Here is a 24,123-nt window from a genome sequence, read left to right as displayed (position 1 = left end):
AGCAGAGTGTGACTCGTGTCACGATGGGTCTGGGCTTTAGGTTTCGGGCCTAAGTGAGAGGTGAGGGGTGAGGGGTGAGGGGTGAGACGCTCCCCTGAGCCCTCTGAAGGGGGCTCTCGGTTCCCGCCCAGTGCGCACGCGTGTCCACGCCAGAGGCCTGGCAGTGCGGGGGCTGAGCCCTGTCCGGACGCCTCCGGTGGGCTTTGGGGATGTTACAACGTTCGTCACAGGAGTATTTTCCCGACGCCCCCTTTTTGCTTTGCCCCTTTCAAGCCTTTGTGCTCCTTTGTTTTCATCTATGGAATCTGCGTTTTACTTAAAATTCCAGATGGTCGACTGTCCTCAATTGAGGGCTTGTTCTTTTTTTTCCCCAGGTTTTGTGTTTTTTTTTAAGTGGCTGTTCTCACGTCAGTGCCATATTTTGCTTTATCAAGGAGTCTTGAGGATTAATGGACGGTGGGGTGTACTGTAGTGGGAGAAATAAACACCCCGTTTGTTGGGCCCCAGCAGGATCCCCCGCAGAGCCGCAGACGCTCCTGAAACGCTCTCCTGTCTCTGCTTCCCCGTGATGTTATCTCTGCTACCCCCGGTCACTGGGAAAATTCCTAAACATTTTGAAGGGGGATTTTACCTGTATATTTTTAAGGGTCAGCCAGAAAGTAGAAACGAAAGTGGGTGAGCGTAGGTGCCCCCCAGATGCCATCAGGCATTTCTGAGAGTCTTATTATGTTTGGAGAGACACGAAAGCGTCTTATTACAGGAGAAAGCGGGAGTTTCTCCGGGTCCCCAGAGCCGGTATTTCCTGTCCCCACTCAGAGAGGAGAGGAGCTGGGGTGACCTCACTCGGGGCCCCGGGAACAATCCCTCTCTGTGCGGCGCTCGGAGGCACACTCCTTAGACACACTCGCTCAGTGTCCCCAAAGGAATGTGTTTGCCATTGTTTGTCCGCAAACAGCAAACACATCTGGCGGGCTGGCTGCTTGAGCCCCATAACGTCCAAAGCCACCGCTCTGTGGGCCGCGCACGCTCAGGCCCGGAGGGCTTGTGTTCCAGCCGCTGGTCTCCTGGGGCCTCAGCAGCAGCGACTGTGTGTGTGTGTGTGTGTGTGTGTTGGAGCCAAATAAATTTCGGAAGGACACACGCTGTGACAGACAATTTGAGCCCGGCCGGGCGTGGCTCAGCAGCTGAGCATGGACCTAGGATCCAGGCGATCGGGATTCGACTCGCGGTCAGGGCACAGGCCCGGCTGAGGGCTCGATCCCCAGTCGGGGGGTGTGGGAGGCAGCCGATCGATGACTCTCATCATTGATGTTTCTCTCTCTCCCCCTCTCCTTTCCTCTCTCTGAAATCAATAAAGATATTTTTTTTAAAGAAAAAGAAAGACGATTTGAAAGAGAACCCCCCACACCTGGGGGTTTTCTCGAATCCCCGAGCGACAGGGTCGCGGTGTGGTTTCCGGATGATTCGCTTCAGTTCCTCAGAACCGCGCTCGGGAGCCCGTCCTGGGAGAAGGCGCTCCAGTCGGGTCAAGGCCCGCGCTGCGCCTGCAAAGCAAATTCATGTTTATTGTACAGCAGTCAAAGGAAGGAGCGGCGAGGGGAGTGACCGTGCGGGGTTTTGGTCAGAACCGTTCCTCCTGCTCCCGAAACGTGACATGTTTGGAAGACTGTTGTCCAGAGAAGTCCCTGCGACGATAAAGCTGAGGCCGCCTTCCCTGGGGCCCTCCCTTTCCCCGTGTCCCGCGCGTCGTCTCCTGTCCACCCAGGAGCGTGTTGTGAGAAAGCGCCGTCGGCTGAGTTGTGGGTCCGTCTTCGGATCTCTGAGTGAAATTTGGGGGATGGTGAAACTTTTCTGCAAACCGCATGACGCGGTGGCCCCGCTCGCGGAGTGGGGACGGTCCTCATGCCTGGGGGGGGGGGGAGTCCTATTCTGAACGGACGGGACTCTTGGGACCGAAGGCCCCTCCCTGGAAGGGCACGGCTGAGCCGGGCTGTCCCCGAGCCTGTCCCCTGCCTCCCCGTGAGCACCCCTCGTGCTCCCTCCGCCCTCTGTAAGGGATCTTGGCTCCCAGAAACCTGCTCACTTTTACTCCCCCGAAGTCCAAGGCTCTCCCAGCTCTGCCCTGAGCCCCACCCTCACTTTACCCCTCCCCTCAGCCTCGCTCTGCCCTGTGCATCCCTGCGTCTGGGATGAGGCCCCAAAAAGCGAAGCCCCGGGCGCTCTCTTGGGCTCCTGGACACTGAGAAGCTGCTGGTGGGTCCGACTTGCTGTGAGAGGCACTTACAGCAGCGAACCTGAGCTCCAAGGAGGCGAGAACATTCCCTTATAAAGCAGCTCCGATCTTCCAAAGCCAACCTGCTCCCCCTCCCGGCCCCCGGCAGCCGCTAGCTTCTGTGACCTGCCTGAGCCCCCGGATCTGACGAGGGGAGGCAAACGCTCTGAGGCTGCGCGGAGGGGACCTGGAGGGACCTCTCCGTTCCTGCCCCTCCGTCACCCTGCCAGCCCCCCCCCATGCTTACCTGTCGGTCAGAACACAGCACATTCAGCCCGGTCACTGAAGGAAGCTGGTTGATTGAAAGGAGCGTTTCGGTCGCTGGTCGCTGTGGGGAGGGTTCAGAGAAAGCCGTGGGGATGCTGAGGGCCCGGGCGGGACACGGTTGGGAGCTCCGGGGGCCCCAGGTCGCAGGGCTTGGGAAGCCGAACGGGGACCTCCTAGATCAGCTCTGGCGGCTGCCTGACCAGAGCTGCGACCTCGGTCCAGGGGCCCGGCCAGCCGGGAGCATCTCCGCTGGGGGTGCTGCGGACATCGGCTCCCGCCCTCCGACAGCCAGACCCTTTCCGTGCAACGCAGACAGGACCAGGGGCCGAGGAGCCCGCCCGCATGGTCCGGGCAGGCAGGCCCACCTGAGCGTGTCGCGGCCGCGTCGGGTCTGACACACCAGCACGTGCCCGCGGCGCTCCTGCTCAGAGGACCGCAGCATCGGGCCCTCTCCCGCCACCCCCGCCGCACCCCGCCGCCCAAGTTTCTGTGACCTGCAGGGCGGGAGGGCGCCTCCCCCGGAGCCTTCCTCCGCCGCACGCGCTTCCATGGTCGGCGCCCGCGCCCCGGCTCGCGCAGACAGAGCCCCCGCCCGCAAGGCTGCCCTCTCCCCTCGGCCCCGCTCCCGACGTTTCTGAGGCTCAGCCTGGTCCAGGCCCCTGGCGTCCACACCAGGCACACGCCCCCTCCGGGCCTCTGCGGAGGGCAGGGGGCGCGTTTACCTTGACCCGTCCGCACAAACCTTTGCGCACGTTCCTGCCCAGCAGCGTTACTCGTGGGAGCCCCGAGCCGGGAACACCCCGGAGCCCACCATGCGCTGGACGGACCAACGTGGTGTCGTCCAGCAGGATGCCGCCTAGCAACTGGGAGGGCAGAGGACCGACACGGGACGCGGGGCGGGCCTGGGAACGCCGTTTGCTGGCCGAGGGGACGGGTGATGGGCGCGCGGGCCAGAAAGACTCCGCGCGTGAGATTCTGTTTCTACGAAACGTCTAGAAGAGGCAGCTCTGCAGAGACGGGACGCAGATGGGCGGGTGCCCAGGGCCGGGGAGGTGGGGGCAGGAGGGGGACAGCTGGGAGGTGCGGGGCCTCTTTTTGGGGTGATGTAAATGGTCTCAAGTTGACCGTGGCGGTGGCTGCGTGATTCTGTGACTGGTAAAAACCATCAACTTGTCCAGCGCGAGCGTGTGGATTGGGGGGCACCTGAGTTGTGTCCCGAAGCAGTTAAAGTCCTAAGTGAGGTTCGTCTTAAAACATCCCTGTCCCTCTCGGGGCGTGGGCCGCGGGACCCATCACTGCGGCATCCCCCCGAGGTTTTGACGGGGCCCCAGGGCGGCTCTCGGGTTCATTTCCCTTCATTCTTAACTCTCCGACTGCTCGGGGTGCAGGTGTGGGCGCCCAGCACCCCGGCATTACCTCGGCGGGTGGGTTTTCCTCGGGTCCCTGTGAGGAGGGGGTGTGCTGACCCCGTGCACGTCTCGCCTCCAGAACTTTCAGGACGGACGGAAGGCCCAGCAGCACATAGAGACCTGCTGGAAGCAGCTGGAGTCGGTGAGTGGGGCCCGGGCAGTCGGGGAGCGGGACCCGGGCAGTCGGGGAGCGGGACCCGGGCAGTCGGGGAGCAGCGGGACCCGGGCAGTCGGGGAGCGGGACCCGGGCAGTCGGGGAGCAGCGGGACCCGGGCAGTCGGGGAGCGGGACCCGGGCAGTCGGGGAGCAGCGGGACCCGGGCAGTCGGGGAGCAGCGGGACCCGGGCAGTCGGGGAGCAGCGGGACCCGGGCAGTCAGGGAGCAGCGGGACCCGGGCAGTCGGGGAGCGGGACCCGGGCAGTCGGGGAGCAGCGGGACCCGGGCAGTCGGGGAGCGGGACCCGGGCAGTCGGGGAGCAGCGGGACCCGGGCAGTCGGGGAGCAGCGGGACCCGGGCAGTCGGGGAGCAGCGGGACCCGGGCAGTCAGGGAGCGGGACCCGGGCAGTCGGGGAGCAGCGGGACCCGGGCAACTGGGAAGCAGGGGGACCCGGGCAGTCGGGGAGCAGGACGCGGGCAGCCGGGGAGCGGGACCCGGGCAGTCGGGGAGCAGTGGGACCCGGGCAGTCAGGGAGCGGGACCCGGGCAGTCGGGGAGCAGCGGGACCCGGGCAGTCGGGGAGCGGGACCCAGGCAATTGGGGAGCAGGGGGACCCGGGCAGTCGGGGGGGAGCGGGACCCGGGCAGTCGGGGGGGAGCGGGACCCGGGCAACTGGGAAGCAGGGGGACCCGGGCAGTCGGGGAGCAGGACGCGGGCAGTCGGGGAGCAGGACGCGGGCAGCCCAGGGAGCGGGACCCGGGCAGCCCAGGGAGGGCTGCTGCTTTCCCAGCCTGAATTCCTGCCTGCATTGATCGGTACACACGAAACACACGACAACACCAGAGAGACCGCCCCAAGCGGTTCCTCTCATTGGAACCTGGTGCGTTTCTGGGAACTTTACCTGAAGCACATTGTTGAGCCCAAAGAGCTCACAGAGAGTATTTTTCTAAAAGCCACGTGGAAAGCACAGAGATCAGGCCATGGGGGTGAACGTACGTGCAGATTTCGTTTTTATTTTATTTATTTTTTAAATCCTCACCGAGGGTTTTTTCCCATTAGTTTTCAGAGAGCGTGGAAGGGGGGAGAGAGACATCGATGTGAGAGAGACATCGATTGGCTGCCTCCCGCACGCGCCTTGACGCAGGTCAGGATCGAGCCTGCAACCGAGGTGCGTGCCCTTGGCCGGAGTCGAACCCGGACCCTTTGTCTCGGGGGCCGACGCGCTAACCACGGAGCCACCGGCCAGGGCTGCCTGCGGATTGTAAAAGCACGTCCTGAGGCCCGACCCAGCGGACCAGCTCAGGGGCGGGTGCTCTCCGGGGGACCTGGGTGTCAGTCCCTGCGCAGGACTCGCGTGGCCTCATTGCCCATCACTCTCCCACCACCGCTCTGTCCCCAGAGCAAGCGCCGGTTCGAGCGGGACTGCAAGGAGGCCGACCGGGCCCAGCAGCACTTCGAGAAGATGGATGCGGACATCAACGTCACCAAAGCCGACGTTGAGAAGGTAGGTGAAAGTGAGGCCTCCTCTCGCTTCCCCTTTTCAGTGTCCCCCGCGCCCCCCCCCCCGGGTCGGTCCCCAGGTTCTCCTTTCCAATGTGGCCGCAAAAGGCCTCTCAGCCAGGGATGGTTTTCGATTTGTGTCAGCTGTTGTGGGGACCCGAAGCTTGAAACATGGGGACCCATCAGTGTCAGGATTTGTTGAGTCACCAGGATGCTCACGTGGCGACGGAGACCGTGGGCGTGGCCTAGGGGCTGGCACCTAGAGACTGTGGCCGCCACTGGTTGCTTTTCAGAGAAAGAGCCTCGCGCTCGAAGCCTGGAGAGAGTGTGGCCGCCTCTGAGGCTTCCCTTAGGCAGAGGAGGGGGCTCCCCCAGCCTCCCTTCTGAGTGACATGGGGGCGGTAACAGGCCGTGGCTGGGGGCCGGCAGGTGCCATCCTGCCAAAACCTCGCCGAGCGCACTCGCGTGGGCAAGCAGGAGCGTCACAGAGCCCGCCCCGCGTCTCCCTGGGTTTTCTCCCTGGAAGCTGGGTTTTCTTGTGGGAAAGTCCTCGGGAGGCTGTCGACAAGATCGGGCTGCCGGGTAGCAGCGGCCCCCCGTTACTGCCCAGGGCCGCGGGGCGGCCACGGCCTCTCTGGGCCTCTGGGGACGAGCCCATCTGTTCAGAGGTGGTTTCCCTTCTGCCAGGTTCCCCGCTGATGAGATGAGTTGGAAAACAGTGTGTTTTAGCTGTCTAGCTATTTGTCCAGCTCCGCCAGGCCCCTTGCTTACAGCCTCCGGGAGTAGCAGCCTGCTCCCTCCCGGAGGGCCTAGTCCAGTGAAACATGCAGGCTCCGTATCTGCTTTTGATCTCGAGCGGGGCTGTCTAGTTTACCAAAAGGCACCCTAACGTGCGGGTAGAGGGGCCACAGATTACCACGAGTTCTCCTAAAACAGACAGCTTCCCGAACTGTTCCAAATGTTACCCAATTAAAGTAGATCGACCCGACGCTTATTTAAAAATTGGGATTAAATGAGGTAAAATCAGTACAGACGTCCAGGAACATATCTAGCACAAACGTATGTACTTTATAAAATATTTTGTCATCCTGAGTGTAAAACTGGAGTGATTTTTGCTCATTTAAAGGCTTTTAAAAGGAAATTACCTCTAAGGTCTTTTCTTAGAAATATCTGAAAATACGAACATCTAAAGGGGCGAGGGAAGTATTTCAAAACTCCAACCGTTGTTAATAAAAGGCATTTTATCTTTCGGGACCTTCTCTTAAAGTAGTTATGTATCCTACACACAGGGCGGGGCAAAAGTCGGGGTACAGCTGTGAGCACGCGGGGCACAGAGTTGAGCCGTTGCTGGTGTTTCCTGAGTACTGGGCTGCTTCTCACCCGGGGTGAAGCGTACTCACGAGAGGACCCCGGCCCCGAGAGAGGAAGTCTCGTGGGCGCCTTTGCGTCCCCCCCCCCCCAGGCCGTCCTTCCCCCGCCCTGGAGGTCAGCTCTGCCCCTGATTGGTTTTAGTTACCGCCTCGCCGTTTGTAGCTTCAGCGCTGGCGCGTGTGTCTCCCGCGTATATTTTACAATGTTGTCTTTTTTCCACCTTTAAACAAAGTCATACTTTCATTTAATTTCTTTTTTTTAAAAAATATGTTTTTAATGATTTCGGAGAGAGAGAGAAACCTTGAGAGTCATCGGCCGGCTGCCTCCTGCCCACCCCCTGCTGGGCATGGAGCCCACACCCCGGCCCGCGCCCTCGCCCGAACCGCGCCCTCGCCCGGCCCGCGCCATCGACTTCTTGGTGCGCGGGGACAGCGCCCAACCAGCGGGGACACACCGGCCCGGGCTCGGTTCATCTCTTCTGGCTTTGCTTGTTTCCATGGGAGATTGTTTTCCATTTTCCTCGGGTGGAGCGGGTTACACGCGACTTCCGTGGGCTCGGCGCCTTGCTGAGGCAGCCCTGTCGCCGGCAGAGGACGGAGATTCTATGTCTCCTTTCCGTCCTCACGCCTCGTGTTTCATGTCCTACCCCGCGCCGCTGGGCCGGCGGGACCCGTCATCCGGAGCTGCCTTCGAAAGGGCGCCGGGACGAGCCCGTTCAGCGCGGTTTCCGCGCTCCCGTTACCTGGGTCGGGGCTTCCCTGCGGTTCCCGCTTCGCCAGAGGTGGTTTTCCTTAAGCTCGACGTGATGCTGAATATCACCAAACACACCTTGCGCTTCCTGTCGTCCGCCGGTGGGACGGGCGACGTGCATCGGCTTCCCCCTGGTGAACCGAGCGGGCCTCGGGCGCGCCGCGCCTTGTCCTGTCCACGCCGGCCCGGCCCCTTGCGCCTCCAGCCCGAGGCCGGCCGTGACTGCCCCGCCGCCTCCAGTTCGCTTTGCTCGCCGGCCTCGGAGGAAACCCTCGCTCTGTTTTCGGACGTGCTCTATGGAAGGTGCAGTGAACAGCTCTTAAATCTTCCCGACGCTGCATCGGGGGAGTTTCTAGTCCCGGTTCGGTGCCTTCAGTGCCTGTGCGCCCGTGGGCCCTGGGGCCGTGCTTTTCTAGAAAATGCCCGTTTCACCGTAAGGTTTGACGCGTCTCGGCTCCACGCTGCCCGGGCTGTCCTCTCGCCTTAATTTTTGCTGCATATGTCGGTTTATTGCTAATGTTGTTTGTTTATACCTTTCCCCCCTTTTTGGGGTCACTTTTCTAAAATCGCTTTTGTTATGATTTTTCAAGAACCAAAATTTGTGCCTGTGGAACGAACTTCTCTTTTCTATTCCTCTTTCCTGTTTCTTCTAGTTTCTTTTTTCCTTCCTTGTCTGGCGCCGTCTCTGGATTTCTCCTAAGGTCCTTTAAAGCTTTTCTTTCTTGGGGTGGTCGCCTCATCTCAACATCTCTCCCTTTCTAACCAGCTTCCCACGTGAGCGCTGATCTGTCCGCAGCCCCCGAACTCTGACGTGTGTGATGACTGTTATTGCTGTTCATTTCCCAACCTTTTTCGTTTCTGTTGCTATTCGGTCTCTCCTGTGACTGACTTAGGAGCACACTTTATGGCTGCTGAGGCGTGTTTTATGGCCTCGCCCGTGGTGCGTTGCTGTAAACGTTCTGTGAGTGATTGAAAAGCCTGCACATTCTCCAGTTCCCGGGTGCAGAGCTCTGCAGATTCTCGTTAGGTCAGACCTGACGACCCGCAGAGTGACCCTGGGACCGTCCCACCCAGGGACTGGAGCCGGGCCGTCCACGCGCTCCGCGCCCACTCGGCCCAGAACCCGCCCGCGTCCACGCGGGACATCGGCGGGCGCTCGCTTTGCATCCGGTGCTCAGTGTGTGACCAGGTGGGTAGCGATTTGCTTACAGGAGGGCGTGTGCTGTCCTGCAGGAGCCAGTGCAACGGAAAGTACATTTACACGTAGGGAGCAGGCCTGAGAAAGCCCCGGCCGCTTCCCTCGGGCCGGTGCACGTATGGGAGCCGGCAGGACACCAGGCCCCCCGGGGAGCGGGGAGGCGAGGGGATACGCCCAGTGGAGGGGTTTTTACTGGGGCCGGAGCCCAGCAGCCATGCAGCCTCTTGTCCTCTGCGCAGACACAGCTGTCGGACAGCTTTGAGCTCGAAGGCTTTAAACAAGTCCTCGCGACTTGGGTCGGTCCCCCCGGGCGTGTAGGAGACCCCGTGGGAGCAGGTCGCCTTGTGGCCCGTGACCCGTGTGCTTACGTTGAAGGTAAAACCAGACCGTTTCCCCCCTCCCCTGTTGTGAGGCGGAAAGACAGCCCTTGCTCCCTGTTTTAGGGTATTGGGAAGCTGAAGGGCTGCAAGGGAACCTGACAAAACCGGTCAACCGATGGTCACTGGCGCCAACTCAGTGCCAGCGGGATCCCCAGCTTGGGGAGTCATGAAGTGACGCAGCTGAGATGTGACACACCCGGGCTGCGGGGCAGCCCTGGGCCAGACCCCCCCCCGCTGGACAGCGTGGCGTGTGGAGCATGGGCGAGGGCACCTTCCAATGAGGCCCGCGTTTCAGGCCGCATGCGGACTGGAGATTACTTTTAAGGAATCAGAATTCTAGGTAGCCATTAGTTTGTATTACAAGAATCTTTTTTTTTTTTCTTAGTTTGCTTCTGCTCGGTACAGCTTTTTATCCAACGAAATTCTGAACCTGGTCTTTCTATTTTCACATGGCCCCCAAAATGCGTTATAGAACTTTTTATATATATATATATATATATATATATATATATATATATATATATATATATAATCATTTAAGGGACTTCTAATGGAATCATGATTTCATGGTCTTCTCATTTTTATATTATTTAAAAAAATTTTTTTTAATTGATTTCAGAGAGAGGAAAGGAGAGGGGGAGAGAGAAACATCAGTGAAGCCTCGATCGGCTGCCTCCGGCCCGCCCCCTGCTGGGGATCGAGCCCGAAACCCGGGCCTGTGCCCTGACTGGGAGCCACCCCGCGACCTCCTGGTTCCTGGGTCGATGCTCAACTGCTGAGCCACGCCGGCCGGGCTGGGCTTCTCCTTTTCAAAAAACCCTGAGCGTGTGGGCAGAATTCCTAAGCCGTGAGATGTTCCCATTCCTTTCCTTCGCTCCTGCCCCTTCTCCCTGCCTGTCTCGCGCGGCGTTACGGTGCCACGGGCACCAACGCGTGACCACACGGTCCTTGACCCTCAGGAGCACGCCTTTCATTTCCCCCCTAATACCTAGTTCGCCGTCTGGCAGATTTCCCCATTTGGCCCCTAAACGACTCTCGAATGGCATTGCGGCAACAGGGACTTGGAAGTCGGGTTTTCCCTGTCACCTGGCTTTGGCACAGCGGCACGCTGGACAGGCCGGGGAGAGGCCGTACCTGCCGCCCGGCGTGGCGCTGGGCTGAGAAGGGAAAGGTTATCAAAACGAGTGGAATGTGGACTAATATTTCCAAACAGAGAGCGCAGTGTTCCCCAAGTGCACGCGGTAGACGGCTCCAGGCCCGGGGTGAAAAATCCCCTTTCTGTCGCCCGCCCCTGCCCTGTGACTCGGCCTTACATAATTTCCAACGCAGAATAGGGTATTGTCTGGCCCGGGCTGCAGTCACCAGTCCTAGTGGCTGCCGACGCTGCCAGGGAGGCCCAGCGATGCTCCCTGAGGCCTGGCATCAGTTTCTCCTCTTACAGGCCTCGTCTCATTCGGCCCCAGTGACCCTCGGTGGTTGTTGACCGCGAAAGGGTTAAGCCGGCTCCTTTGCTCTGGCCCATTTGCAGCCCGAGTGTTGACTGTGCAGAAGGGATGTCTGTGCAAAGCGAGAGGCTTCTTTGTTCGGCTCAATCATGAGTTTTGTTATATAACCCGATTTGAGGAAATGTTTGAAAAGCGAAATTGAATTAAAATCCTGGCCATGAGCACTTAGAACAGTGTATCGCTTTCTCGGGGCATTTTAAAATTCCATTTTCGTGTGATATTATGGCTTCTAAAAATACTTGGCGTGGAACATCATTAGCTTCTAAGTTCTACGTAGATGTCCCTGCGGGCACCGAGGCAGAATATGAGGCCCTGAGCCACGAAGGAGGGCAGAGTCCAGGGAGCGCGCCAGACCTTCGTGGCCCGCAGCCGCCACAGGCACAGGTGCTGGCGTCTATGTCATTTATTACTCCGTGGAATATTTTTAAGGGAAAAATATAGTTAGAGCAAAGAATCTCTGCCCTTTTAAGCAAGTGTAAAGGAGTTAACTTGGAGTGGTCATCGGTCTGGCAGTTGTCTCGATGAAACCAATGAAATGGAGGAGTCGGGAGTTTGCTTCGGCTGGAACCAGAGGGCAGCGGAGGCCCCGTCCTAACGGGAGCCAGCTGGGGAGCAGCGGGCTCAGGGTTTTGACCATTTGGGGAAACAGCCTCTAGCGAGACGACTGCTGGAGCTGTTGTACGTATAAGGAGCTGCACCACTGAGTATTCCCTCTGCCCTCGCGGTGACTGGGAAGCTGACATCTTTATTGGACATGTTAATACCTTCGGTGCTCTCCCCAGATCTGCTTCGTAGAAAATGTCCAGAAGAATTGTTCACTGTAACAACTTAGGAAACAATTTTAAAAAAAAAAAAAAAGAAGAAGAAAAGAGGAAGTGGTTAGTATGAATTCAGGAAATACATTTTGCAACTACAGTTTGATCTCTCAGTTTGAAATGCTTTTTATTTGCAGAAGGAAAGTCTAGAGTTAAAAAGACAGTGTCAAAAATGAACCCTGTTGCCGTGACTGTCTTTTACAGGTGGGTCGGTGCTCAGATGAAAGGTTCCAGAAAGGACACTTGTTACCGTCTTGTTTCTGTCTGTCCGGTCGGGAGCCCTCGCTGCAGAGCCGGAGCTTTGTTTGTTTCGCCTCGCAGGACGTCTGTGCTAAATGGACATCCTGAGTGGTTTCATTGTTTCAGTTCCTCCTGTTTGTCCTGAGCAATGATACATATGCTCTCTTCCTCTGGCAGGGAACCTGGGAAGTAGAACCTAGTGGAAATTTTCTCCAGTTACTAGATGTGGAATAGATGCTTTACATTTGCAAACCCGACACAGCTTTGATCTGTGTCATGAATGAATATTCGTAGGGTGAGATTTTTTTTTTTTTTTAAAGGCCATGACACTAATATTCACTTTACCATTAAAAATGAATTTTGTGATCAGGAATGTTGAAACATAAAATTATGTACTGTGGCCACACGCTTCACAGAGACTTTCTCTTATGTAGTCAGCTCCTAGTTTCAGTTCCTTCTCCAGCAGTTGTTACTGTCTCTATGGTTGGCCTTCACTTTTATTTGTTTTTGCAGTAAGTGCTTTTTATACAACAAATTGAGTTTGGTTAAATAAGCATCTAAAAAGAAACAGGAAAGATAAAATGTCAAAATCTTAGCATATCAGATATATTGGGGGTGCTACCCAAAGTGAATTCACGTGAAGACTAAACACTTTCGAAAGCCTCCAGAGTGAAATATTTCCAGTATGCATTTCATTTGCATTAAAACGTTGATGTGAGAATCTACCTTAGCTTCGCTTGGATACTCCTGAAAGCGTAATCATTACCAAACCTCTAAGTTAACATGCAGATACCAGCAGAGCCAAGTAAGATGATGGTCATTCTTATACCCTAGACTTGAAGATAAAAATGAATTAAATAGCCTGGCCAGAGTGGCTCAGTGGTTGAGCATCGACCCAGGAACCAAGAGGTCGCCAGTTCGGTTCCCGGTCAGGGCACAGGCCCAGGTTGCAGGCCGGATCCCCAGTTGGGGCCGTGCAGGAGGCAGCTGATCAGTGTTTCTCTCTCGTTGATGTTTCTATCTCTCCCTCTCCCTTCGCCTCTCTCTAAAATCAATTAAACATATTTTTTAAAATGAATTAAATAAAATATATGAATACAAATATCCATATGATATGAATATAGGAATATGAATAGGAAATAAAAATAAAAACTAAGTTAAATGTTATTTACTTTGTGTGTGTGTGTGTAGTTTCGAACACTTGGCACCTGCTAAGCTCCCCTCTCTGTTCTAACGGCTTTCATATGGCAACTCATTCAATAACATTTTAGTTTTTACTGATACTAAGTGGTCTCGCTTGGCCAAGAGCTTGTTCCTAGCATGGATCCTTCCTAGAGGGGAATTCAGATCTTGTTTCTACCCCTCGCTAATGGAATGACGTGAGGCAATTTCTTTAATCTGAGTCTGTTTTCTGTTCTATAAAATAAAGATAATATTACACCCGGCAGGGGCTGGTTGTGAGGCTTCAGTGGTACGTGACATGTGTAAAGTAGGGGCCCATTTTTGGACTTCAGTTTGTTAGTTGAGACGACTGGTGTCCTCTGAATTTTGCCTGCCTGTGACCTCCTCCTTGGATTTCTTCTGGTTCCTCCCTCCTCGATTCTCCTCCCTTCAATCTACCGTGAATCAGCGGAGTATATTTTGAACATTCCAGGCATCTGGGCATTTCTACAAGAATATTTATTGAACAACTAGTGTGTAGCAGCTGTAGGATTACAACAGATGCCTTTCATGAGGACCCCAATGAGCAAATAATGATGAAGCGGAGAGACAAGGAAAACTTGGGTCAGCTGGAGAAAAAAAGTTTACCACATGCTCCATGCCAGACTCCGCGGGGAAGGTCGTCGGAGCAATAGCAGTTAAGGAATGACTGAGGCACATCACGTATGTAACCACCTGGCTCTGTGGCCGGCAAACACGAGCAGCTCAGAAGTCGTTTGCGGATGCTGCCTCTGAAAAGGCTCTGCGCGGAGTACCGTTTGTTGGGATAGGTCCGAAGGCGGAGTTGGGAGTTGAGGAGGAGAACTGGGTAGAAACTGAAAAGAAGGAACAGAGAGCGCGACCGAGGTGGCGAGAACTTCGCCCAGGGCCCCGAGGAAAGCGCGTTGCAGGTACCCACCTGCCTGACAGAGCAGGGGACCGAGCAGGGTCTGGGCGGAGAGGTCAGATGAGAACGGATCTTGATGTTTAAAAGCAAAATGCTCTTGGACCAGCTTCTCAAAAAACCTGCCCCGGAACTGTGTTTGATATTTTCCAAAAGGGTTTCCATCTTCCCCATCACTCTTCTATCCCCTTGTAGATAAAAAGGGTAAGGCTATAAAATGTCAAATACCACGAGCCCGAAGTGGCCCTGCTGGCATGGTACAGCCAAGACCAAAGCACTTTTCCCTGCCTCAAGTTCAGTGTTTTTGCCAGGGCACCATATGGCTTTTCCCCCGGATTATATTAAATGAGCTCTTTCCTGTGAGCTGCTGCGTTTGCCCACAGAGCCAGGCGGGTGATAGTGGGTTGGAATAAGAGGACACATAGTAATTGCCATGAGGCCTCAGTATCGGGGACCTAATAGGGAGGGGCAGGGACTGTACCTGATGAGGAACGACAGGAACCAGCAAAAGGAAGGGGGGCGGCGAGCAGCCATTGACTCCCTATCTGTCCACACAGCTGAGGCCATGTGGTAATGTAGGCCAAGTGTTGTTGCTTCTTGCATAATATTTCTTGCTGGTTTAGATTTCCTCCTTCCTGGATAATGGGTTGGTTTTACTTTTCCCCATGAAGGTTTGTGAGGATTAAGTTCTCTGTTGTTTGTCTGAAATGCCTTTATTTTTCCCTTGCTCTAATGTGATAGTTTAGCTAGGTATAGAATTCTAAGCTGGCAATTATTTTCCCTAAACACTTTGCAAATGTCATTCCATTGTCTTTTATCATTGATCATTCCCCTCTGGAAGTTGGCTGTCTGCTTAATTGCATTACCTGGTAGATATTTATTTTACTTTCCTCTGTGGTTGTGAAGGCCCTGTCTTTGCCTCCGGTGTACTGCGTGGCATCACCATGATGTCTCAAAGTACAGACTTTTTTATTTCTTATTTACTCTGCTTGGGGTTCCCTGGAGGATGTCTTCCTTTTGTGATGTAGGATAACTCTCAGGTGTTAACTCTTCAAATACTGCCTGTTTCTCATTCTCGAAAATTGTTGGTTCTGGGACTCACATTAGCTGTGTGCGAAACTTCTTGGTCTACTCCCCATGCTCTTTATTATCATCTTGTGATGTTTATTGATTCTTTTATTTTTTTAATCATTTTAAATGTTTTTGTCTTATATCTTTTCTTTCAAATTGTTCTTTTAGCTCAAGTTCTTATGGTGATCATTTTCTATCTATTGCATTAGCTCTCGTGTTGGTTTATTTCCTTGTGCATTTATGATCATTACTATGTCTTTTTTTGTCTGAGCCTATCTGCAACGGGGATTTTTTCTTTCTCTGAGAATCCCATAAAAGCAGGGTTGTGCGAGTATCTCCCCCCCCACCACCACCACCCCAGCAAGGTTTCATATTTGTTTCTACCAGGTAGTCTGGAGCTAATTTACATGTTAATTACTTGGGTTTGGGATTCTTGTGCCATCTGTATAATACACACAAGTTTAAGGTTTTGTTTCTCAGATACACTCTTTCTCCACTCCACCCCATAGCCTGGGACCTAAACAAACTTCCCGGCTGTCTTGTCTGGTCACTAGAGAAGTTTTGCTAGGTGTCGCCCCCCTTCAAGGAGAGCAGAGAAAACTAACACTGAGGTTGAAATAGAGGAAGGGTTTGTGATCTTACGTCTTGAGCTCATTGATAGTATATACTGAATAACACATGTAAGATTTTTAGTATTAAACACCGCTGCCTAAAATCTATTGTGACCTGGGTAATAAGGGTGGACAACCGCTAACCTACCTCCAGACACCTCAGATTTCTTCAGAACTTCAAGGATGGTAATTCATTTATTTCCCTTGGGGTATGTATCATGGATATTTTTCCTACTCTTCTTGGGGACATATATATATTCTAGAGCTGTATTTACAAAGTGCTTTTAGTGCTTTTGTTTTCCTCAGCAACTCCATCGCAGTGGAGAATGGTGATCACGTAGGCGTTAACTTTCTGGAATCTGGGCTGTTATCGTCAGCCGTATGTATATGAAACCTTGTGGTTGTCCTTCTGTGGCGAGGTTATTTATTAAGGGGAGAAGGGGAAGAGAGAGAGATCATTTTGAACCTACCAGAACCGAAAACTCCAGTCTCCTGCCAATGACAATGCATTAGAAACCAGGGAAGGGGAAGAGCCTTAGGCGCCTCTGAGCTCGTACCAAATTTCTTCTGACCGACCCACCTTGGAGTTGTGCCAGTATCAGGATGAACAGTGTCAGCATTGGTTTCCCTTTTAGCAGAAGTTGTCACTCACCTTGAGTAAACAGATATTTCGAATTCTACTTTTCAAATAAAGCAACCAGGGTGTAGGGGAACAGAAGGCCTTTTCTTAAAACTGTTTAGCAAGTGAATGGCCCGTGTGGGATTGAGATGCTGGTCTCATTTGCTCTCTTCCCATATCCTCTCCTGTTTCAGTGACTGTGCACCAAAGGAACCTGCCAGGCTGGGGCTCGAAGTTGTAAGACTGTTAAAAAAAAAAAAAATTCAGGAAATTGCTGGAATATTTCGAGCATATTTCTTTGGTTAACTTATTTTGAAGTTTTTCTCTGTTTTGTATTTTAGCTGCCCTTATAATTTATCAAAGACAGACGCATTGTTTTGGCAAGTTCCCGGCCTGGAAGGCTCCAACAAAAACTCCCAGCTCTCTGTCTGAATAGGAATTTTTAAATGCGTTCTTAGTCTTGAACTTGGAAATGTATTCTAGATGCAACAGTTTGCTGGGAAATTTGAACAATGCCATTTATCATACAACAACACTGCTCAGACAGAGAGCTTTTTCATCCCTTCCTCTGTTAGTAACCCTCCTACTGCATTATCTTTTCAGGGCTTTTTTTTTTTTTTTTTTTTCCCCTTTTTGGACCTCAAAAGCAAGCCATACCTCGTGAATCTTTCACTGTTTCTGGAATTCAGCATTAAAATGTGTCTCTTTTACTGATCTTTTTGGCAAAATAAGATGTTTCTTAATCACTCTTACAGAAGTGATCATTATTAATGTTTTGTATTTTTACAATAATGGAATTATGCCGTAAATACTGCTTTGGAAACCAAAAAAATTTAAATTATAATACAGCTCTCACTTTCCCTTATTAAATATTCTTTTTAAATTATTTTTTAGAGAGAGAGGAAGGGAGAGGGAGAGAGAGAAACATCAATCAGCTGCCTCCCGCACGCCCCCTGCTGGGGATCTTGCCCACAACCTGGGCATGTGCCCTGACTGGGAATCAAACCAGCGACCTCTTGGTGCCTGGACCAATGCTCAACCACTGAGCCACACCAGTCTGCGTGTCTCTCTCACATTGATGTTCCTCTCCCTCCCGCCTTCCACTCTCTGAAAAGCAATGGAAGAAAATATCCTTAGGTGAGGATTTATTTTATAATAATAAAATAAAATAAAAGGTCAAAAGCCATAAGCGGCCCTGGTAAAAGACACGAGGGTCTGCGTTGGTAAGCAGATCCGCCGCGTTCCCTATGTGGAAGTGAGGCGTTCCTTAGCGCCCCGTATATTCTCGGCTGTGACCGTCGAGACCCAGCCAGCAGTGTCCGTCTCTCCTTAATATTTGAAACAGGAAGGAAAAAGTCGGGCTGAGTCGGCCCCGCACGTTGTCCGTGCTAATAATCTAGATGCGTTACAGTAATTTTGTGTTTAAACTAACTGCTCGGATTTGGAAGCACTGGGCGGCGGTTCAGTTTCTGATACATTGTTTCCTTTACTTAGAAACTGCGGGTCCGACCTTTCAGGCAGGATGTGGGGTTGGGCCCTATTAAGAATCGCCCCAGGGGGCGGAAGGAGACTTGACCTTGGGTGGTGAGCACAGTGCAGGACACGGACGGTGCGTTCCAGACGGCGCACCTGAGACCTGTATAACCGTATTAACCACTGTCGCCCCAACAAATTCAATAAATAATTTTAAAGAAGAAAGGATTGCCCAGCAGGGAACTCAGGTGTAAACAGTACCTCCTTTTACTTGGATTTATTTGGGGAGATTCCCAAGGCTTGTCTCAGAAAGTCTGAAGTTTAAACTCAGTCTCTGTAATCAAAAGTGAAAGTGGTCCAGGTCTCATTCAAAGACGCCTGTGACCGACAGGCTCCAGCCGTCGTCCTTTGCGGTGTTTTTAGGTTATCTCTAAATTCCGTGACTCTCATTTAACAAAACAAAAAGAGCCCAATACTCTGCACTTCTCCCTGCCCTGCCGACATGCTGCTGTAAGACTCGGTGTCGTTTAGAACCAGAATGGAAAACTTAATCAAGGGGAAAAGCTGACGGTCGGGCTTCGGAGGGAACTGCTCACCTCTTTGAGATGACAGCGGTTATTTTTAGGCTGACTTAAAAAGAGGTGAGAAGCAGTGAACGTTCATCCTCAGGTAGCACCAGCACGAGGCAATGCCCTTTCTAAAACACCAGTCACTGGCCTCTTACTCCAGACACATTTTTGAAAATACTATTAAAGATATTTTTAAAAATAAGTCTGTTATAATAAGTAACTGATTAAGCCGGCTCTTCCCATTGTAAAATAAACACCACAGCTTGCTAAACAAAAATAGATTTTTCCGTCTTAAAACTTGGTCAGGACAATGGCACATTCCTGGGCTCGGGATTCAAAAGTGAGGGTTAATTCAAAGCAGATGGGTGCTGGGATCAAGGACAAGACGGTCCTGTCTCCCTGCTGTGGCCTTGCAGAGCTTAATGGACAACAGTGTTTTGCTGCTTTTAAGTGTTCCTCTGTCCTTTGTAAAAGGGAGCAAGAGGGAGGCTGGAGAAACACGTGGGCTTTGCCATCTGTGCCCAGCCCTGGCCCTCGAGGAAACCTCGCGGAGAGCCCTCCCGCTAACACGGAGGCGGACCCTGCCCTCGGGCGGCGCTCTCCGGCCTGTTTTCTGTTACTCAGCTGCCTTCCCAGGCTCGGTTTCCTACATGTGGCCACTTGTTTCGGGTGCTTCCACAGTTCACACCTGGTGGCCGATTACGTGCCAGAATTACTGCAGATAAACAGCGTAAAGGATGCCCAGCCGGTGGGGCTCAGTCGGAAGGTCACCGGTTCGATTCCCGGTCGCGGCACATGCTCGGGTCTCGGGCTCGATCCCCTGTAGGGCGCGTGCAGGAGGCAGCCGATCGATGCTTTGCTCTCTCGCATCAATGTTTCTCTCTCCCTCTCCCTCTCTCTCTAAAACAAAAAAAATTAATACGAAGAGTTTAAACAGCGTAAAGGCCATCAGGAAACTATTATGAGTTAACGTGCTCACAAAGGCCGTCACGTAGCCAAAGTGAAGACGTCACTGGAGATTGGGGGGGTCACAGCCCCTCCCACCCACGTGGCGCGGGGCACCTCCGCGGGCGTCGCCTCCAGACCTCGTCAGTAACACAGCCCGTGGCCGGCGTGATGGGCCCGTCGTCAGGAAGTGCTCGTCTGCTCGTGGGGGGGGGGCACGCACACTCGCACTCACATAAATACATCCGTGTGTATATACAGGGTGTCCCCAAAAAAATGTATACACACTTTTTTTGTTGTTTAATATGATTTTTACTTATTTATTTTAGAGAGAGGAAGGGAGAGGAATACAGAGATAGAAACATCCATGAGAGAGAGACACCCGTCGGCCGCCACCCCCGCACGTCCCCCACCAGGGATGGAGCCCACAACCCGGGCGTGAGCCCTGCCTGGGAACCAAACTGGCGACCTCTTGATTCCGGGATAGACGCTCGACCGCTGAGCCACACCGGCCGGGCAAAATGTATACACATTTTAACAGCCGATAGCTGTAGATTCTGTGACATTTTGAAGATGAAATGTGCCCTGCCTTTAATAATTGGAAGTGCGTGTACATTTTCGGGGGACATCCTGTGTATAATAGTGACATCTGACCTCTGTTTTGGAACTAAGCTGTTTTAAAAATTCACCCACGTCAGAATCATCCCTCCAGAACTAGCACAGGGACCCACCCTCCATCTCGTTGCTTGTTAATCTTGTTTACAGAAGAGGTGAACCACCCCCCCCATCCCCTGGATTTTTCTGTCTTTTTCTGAGGAAGGTTTGTGAGTGAAATAGAGAATTTTTTAGACATTTGAGGTCTGCCGGGTGTTCCCTGGTTGGTTTTTTTCATACTCAAAAGCGAGCCATGAGGATAAAACTGCAGGTCACGGAAAGAGTTAAGAGGGTTTCGCGTTGGTGGCGTCAGAGGGACAGATGGGCCGCGCGTGGGTGGGGAAGCTGTGTGCACCAAGGAGGGCATGGAGCGCTCGGGAGCCGGCCGGGCACCTAGCATGTCGGGGACTAGGTTCTGTGTTTCCTGGGGACACGGGAGGCTGAAGCCAAGGGAGCATATGGCCGGGAAGGGAGGGAACAGGCCTCTGACACAGAGGAAGTGCAGGCCGCTGAAGCAGCGAAATAACAGGGCAGGTGAGACGTGGCTCCGCAGAAGTGGCTCCTGCGGTTCTGAGGCGCCTGAAGCCTGAGAAACTCAAACCGCCTCCGGTACTAAGGAAACTCAGGGGGGACACTGCTGCACGGCCCTGGCGTGGGAAGCCTTTGGGTAGGATGGGGAAGGGGCCAAGGAGGCTGTCCAGGGGCCGTCCCGGCCCCGGCCCCTGTCCCCATGCACGTCCCCATGCACGTCCCCATGCCCGGCTGAGTCAGCGGGGCCAGGAAGTGAAACCAGGTCACGCCTCCCAGCCGCAGAGGCAGGAAACGGGCAGAGAAGCCCCGAGGAGATGCTATCATTGCCCAGGAGGAGATGCTATCAGCGCCCGGGCAGGAGGGTGACCTGCCCCAGCGACTGCGAGGCTTCTCTGGGTTTGCATCTGCTTCTTTGTTATCCCTCTAAAAAAACACACACACGCAACTGTTGGGTTCAGTAAAACAAAGCAAAAAACAAACAAACAGTTGCCTTGGTTATGTTGGAACAGGGCCCTCTGCTGCCCTGCGGCGGCCCGGGCGGCAAGCTTCCGCGTCCTCCGGCCGCGGGCGGGGTCGCCTCACGCGGACCCCAGGCCAGCCCAGAGATTCGCGAGGAATAGTCCGTGGGGACCCTCCACGTGCGAGGCGGGTGTGGGATGGCACGAACAGCCTTTGGTCACCTGTGGGTGACTTCAGGGTCCACGCCCGTCCCTGCGGGAGCTTTGAAACCCACTCGGCGACGTGCCAGCAGTCGCCCCTTTCCCGTAGGCACGTGAGAAACAGACTGTGACTGAGGAGAGAAACAAACTTGTGAGTTTTATTATTGATTATTTAGGAGAAAAGCAAGGCAGTGAAACACAAAGTGGCACACACGCGAAAACCTGAGCACCGAGAGGGTGCGGCGCTTACCGCTTCTTTAGAAAGTGCACTAAAAACAAGCGCCGTGGAGTTTTAGAAAGGGCCCGTAGGTCAGTGCTTCATAGGCCGTCTTAGCTCATGAACCCCACTGGGAACTGAACTGAAAAATGTATGGATTCCCTCATCTCCTCCTCAAAAACATAAATAAATAATGAATCTACACACGCAGAGGCTCTCGCAGGGCCGTCAGCTGCCGACGTCTGGGGCTCTGAGCAGGCGCAGGCGCAGGTGCAGGAGGGACGAATGGCGACGCCCGTGTCTAACCAGGCAGGGATGAATGCCAAGTTAAGACGAGCGGATGGCGAGGTTTGCGACAAATTAGGGTGCACAAATTATCTAAAGCAAATTCAAACTCCAAACCTTTTTTTTTTTAATAGCACCTGCTATGTTATTAATAGGCAAGACATGGAAGCAACCCGAGTGCCCATCAGTAGAGGCGTGGGTAAGGGGATGCACATTTACGCAGTGGACTATTACTCGGCCATGAAAAAGAACGAAATCTTACCATTCGCAACAGCGTGGATGGACCTAGAGGACGTTATGCTAAGTGAAATAAGTCAGACAGACAACGACAGATACCATATGACTTCACTTACGTGTGGAGCCTAAAGACCAAAGTAGATGAACAAATAAAACAGAAACAGACTCATCGATACGGAGAACAGGCCGATGGTTTCCAGAGGGGGGGTTGGGGGCTGGTTGAAAAGGTGAAGGGATTAAGGAGTACAATTGGGTCGTTATGCAGCCCCGGCAGGTAGCTTAATTGCTTAGCACGTGGTCCCAATACCCCAAGGTTGCCGGCTCAGCCCCCAGTCAGGGCGCGCACAGGAATTAACCCATGAGGCAGGAATAAGCGGAACAGCAAATCGATGTTTCTCTCCCCCCTTCCCTTTTCTCTCTCTCAAGTCAATCAATCAGTAAAGAAGTAAAGATGCAAATCGGTATTTACAAAATAGTCATGGCTCAGGGAATGTAGTCGATGATGTTGCAGTGCTTATGCACGGTGCCGGGTGGGTGCAAAATATGCGGGGGGGGCGCTTTGTGAAGTGTGTGATTGTGTGACCACCTGAAACTAATACAAAACAATACCGACTGTAAACTGTAATTTAAAAAATAATAGCACCTGCTGCATACGACACCTGTGAGGTGACTTTGAGCCCCGCCCTCCGGTTTGCAAATTGTAAGCTTTTATTTGTCTCAGTAAACAGGGGGATCTTCTGATCTTTTTGCCCTCAGGCCCGACAACAAGCCCAAATCCGGCACCAGATGGCGGAGGACAGCAAAGCCGACTACTCGTCGACCCTCCAGAAGTTCAACCACGAGCAGCGGGACTATTACCACACGCACATCCCCAGCATATTCCAGGTGAGGGGCCCAGGTCCGCCCGTCCGTCCGAGAAGCACGTGCCTCTGGGGCGTGGTTGCTGCTTGTGTCCTGAGGCTTCATATAATCCTAAGTGTCCTCCAACTCGAACCGTTTTTGCCAAGCGTTCCGATCGGGCGCTGACCCGCGGCAAAATGAAACAGGGTTAGTCTCAAGATGAGTCAGCAGCCTTGGTAAACTCCCCCGGTTTTCCCCTGGAGCCCTAGAGCTGTGGCCCTTAGGTTAACGCTCTCTTTGCGAAAAGGACCGTCCCGGTTACCAAAAAAAAAAAAAAAGCCAATTTAAGCTTAGGAACCGACTAACACTATAGGCCTTTGAATTGTTTTTCTTCCGGCTCCTTTACCTTTTCAAAAATGGTGTCAGAAAAGGCGTGTAAGCCTCAAAACAAAAGAGAGACGCACGTGTCCTCTCACCTTGGGAACCTTTTACGACTTCAAGCCCAGTTGTAGAGAAAAACGATAACTATTTGCGTCACACGATCAATATTTGTTCGAGTTTGGGGTCCTTGCTGAGGCTGGCGCGCGTTGGCCGGCCCGGCAGCCCGTGAGCTGCGCCTGCAGCCGGTGCGGGTCGGGGCCCAGGACACTGACGTCGCTCCGGCTGGGGCCCCTTCGATGGGCCCGTTTCCTCACCGGGCCGTTTACTGAGAAGGGACATCGTTAGGTAACAGCGGCGACACCAGGTTCATTCTGTACAAAACCTGACGTTTCAGAAAATCCAGGAGATGGAGGAGCGGCGGATAGTGAGGCTCGGGGAGTCGGTGAGGGCCTACGCCGAGGTGGACCGGCAGGTGGTCCCCATCATCGGGAAGTGCTTGGACGGCATCGTGAAGGCGGCCGAGGCCATCGATGAGAAAACCGTAAGTCGTGTCCTGCGGCTTTAGTTTACAGCCCTTTGTGGTCCCATCGTGTCCCCTCCCCTTCCACGGGGACCCCGCACAGTCTCCCCGTGCTGGGTGGTCGCGCTCAGTGGCCGCTCGCGGGCCACGTGAGTTTTTCCCCGGGATGGGCCCGGCGCCTTTCCCCATCACCGCGGGGTTGTCACTCCGCACCGCTCTGCGGCTTCCGTCTGGTCCAAGCTTTCGGCGGCTGTATACGCCTGGAACCAAGAAACGGTCTCAGGGGGGCCTTCTCTGAGCACCGGTGTGTTTTTTTTAGTTAACCCTCGAGGATATTTTTTCCATTGCTTTTCAGAGAGAGTGGAAGGGAGAGAGGGGAATATTGATGTGAGAGAGACACATCGACCCGCTGCCGCCTACTGGGGCCAAGCCCGCAACCCGGGCATGTGCCCTGACCGGGAATCAAACCGGCGACCTCTTGGTGCAGCTGAGCCGCCCCAGCCGGGTGGGAATTCCTTAATAATGGCCCAGTTTTTTTCTGTTT

At 53.7% G+C, this 24,123-nt stretch overlaps 1 protein-coding gene across 11 annotated transcripts in view; it reads left to right on the top strand.

Annotated features, from left to right (window-relative positions):
* FNBP1 (formin binding protein 1) overlaps nucleotides 1-24,123 on the top strand; it is a 92,039-nt gene that overhangs the window by 45,119 nt on the left and 22,797 nt on the right. For all 11 annotated transcript variants that reach the window (XR_013999859.1, XM_081151467.1, XM_081151466.1 and 8 more), the window contains 4 exons: nucleotides 4,028-4,090; nucleotides 5,504-5,608; nucleotides 22,595-22,723; nucleotides 23,454-23,600. Coding sequence is in view for 10 of the 11 variants with exons in the window: in XM_081151467.1 (XP_081007593.1) it covers nucleotides 4,028-4,090; nucleotides 5,504-5,608; nucleotides 22,595-22,723; nucleotides 23,454-23,600 (444 nt within the window). In the remaining variant the exon portion in view is untranslated. The remainder of the gene's footprint in view (nucleotides 1-4,027; nucleotides 4,091-5,503; nucleotides 5,609-22,594; nucleotides 22,724-23,453; nucleotides 23,601-24,123) is intronic.

Source organism: Miniopterus schreibersii (assembly GCF_964146895.1).
Source record: "Miniopterus schreibersii genome assembly, chromosome: 11".
NCBI lineage: Eukaryota > Metazoa > Chordata > Mammalia > Chiroptera > Miniopteridae > Miniopterus > Miniopterus schreibersii.
Note: the sequence above shows the minus strand (reverse complement) of the source record. Positions and strands in the feature narration are given on the sequence as shown.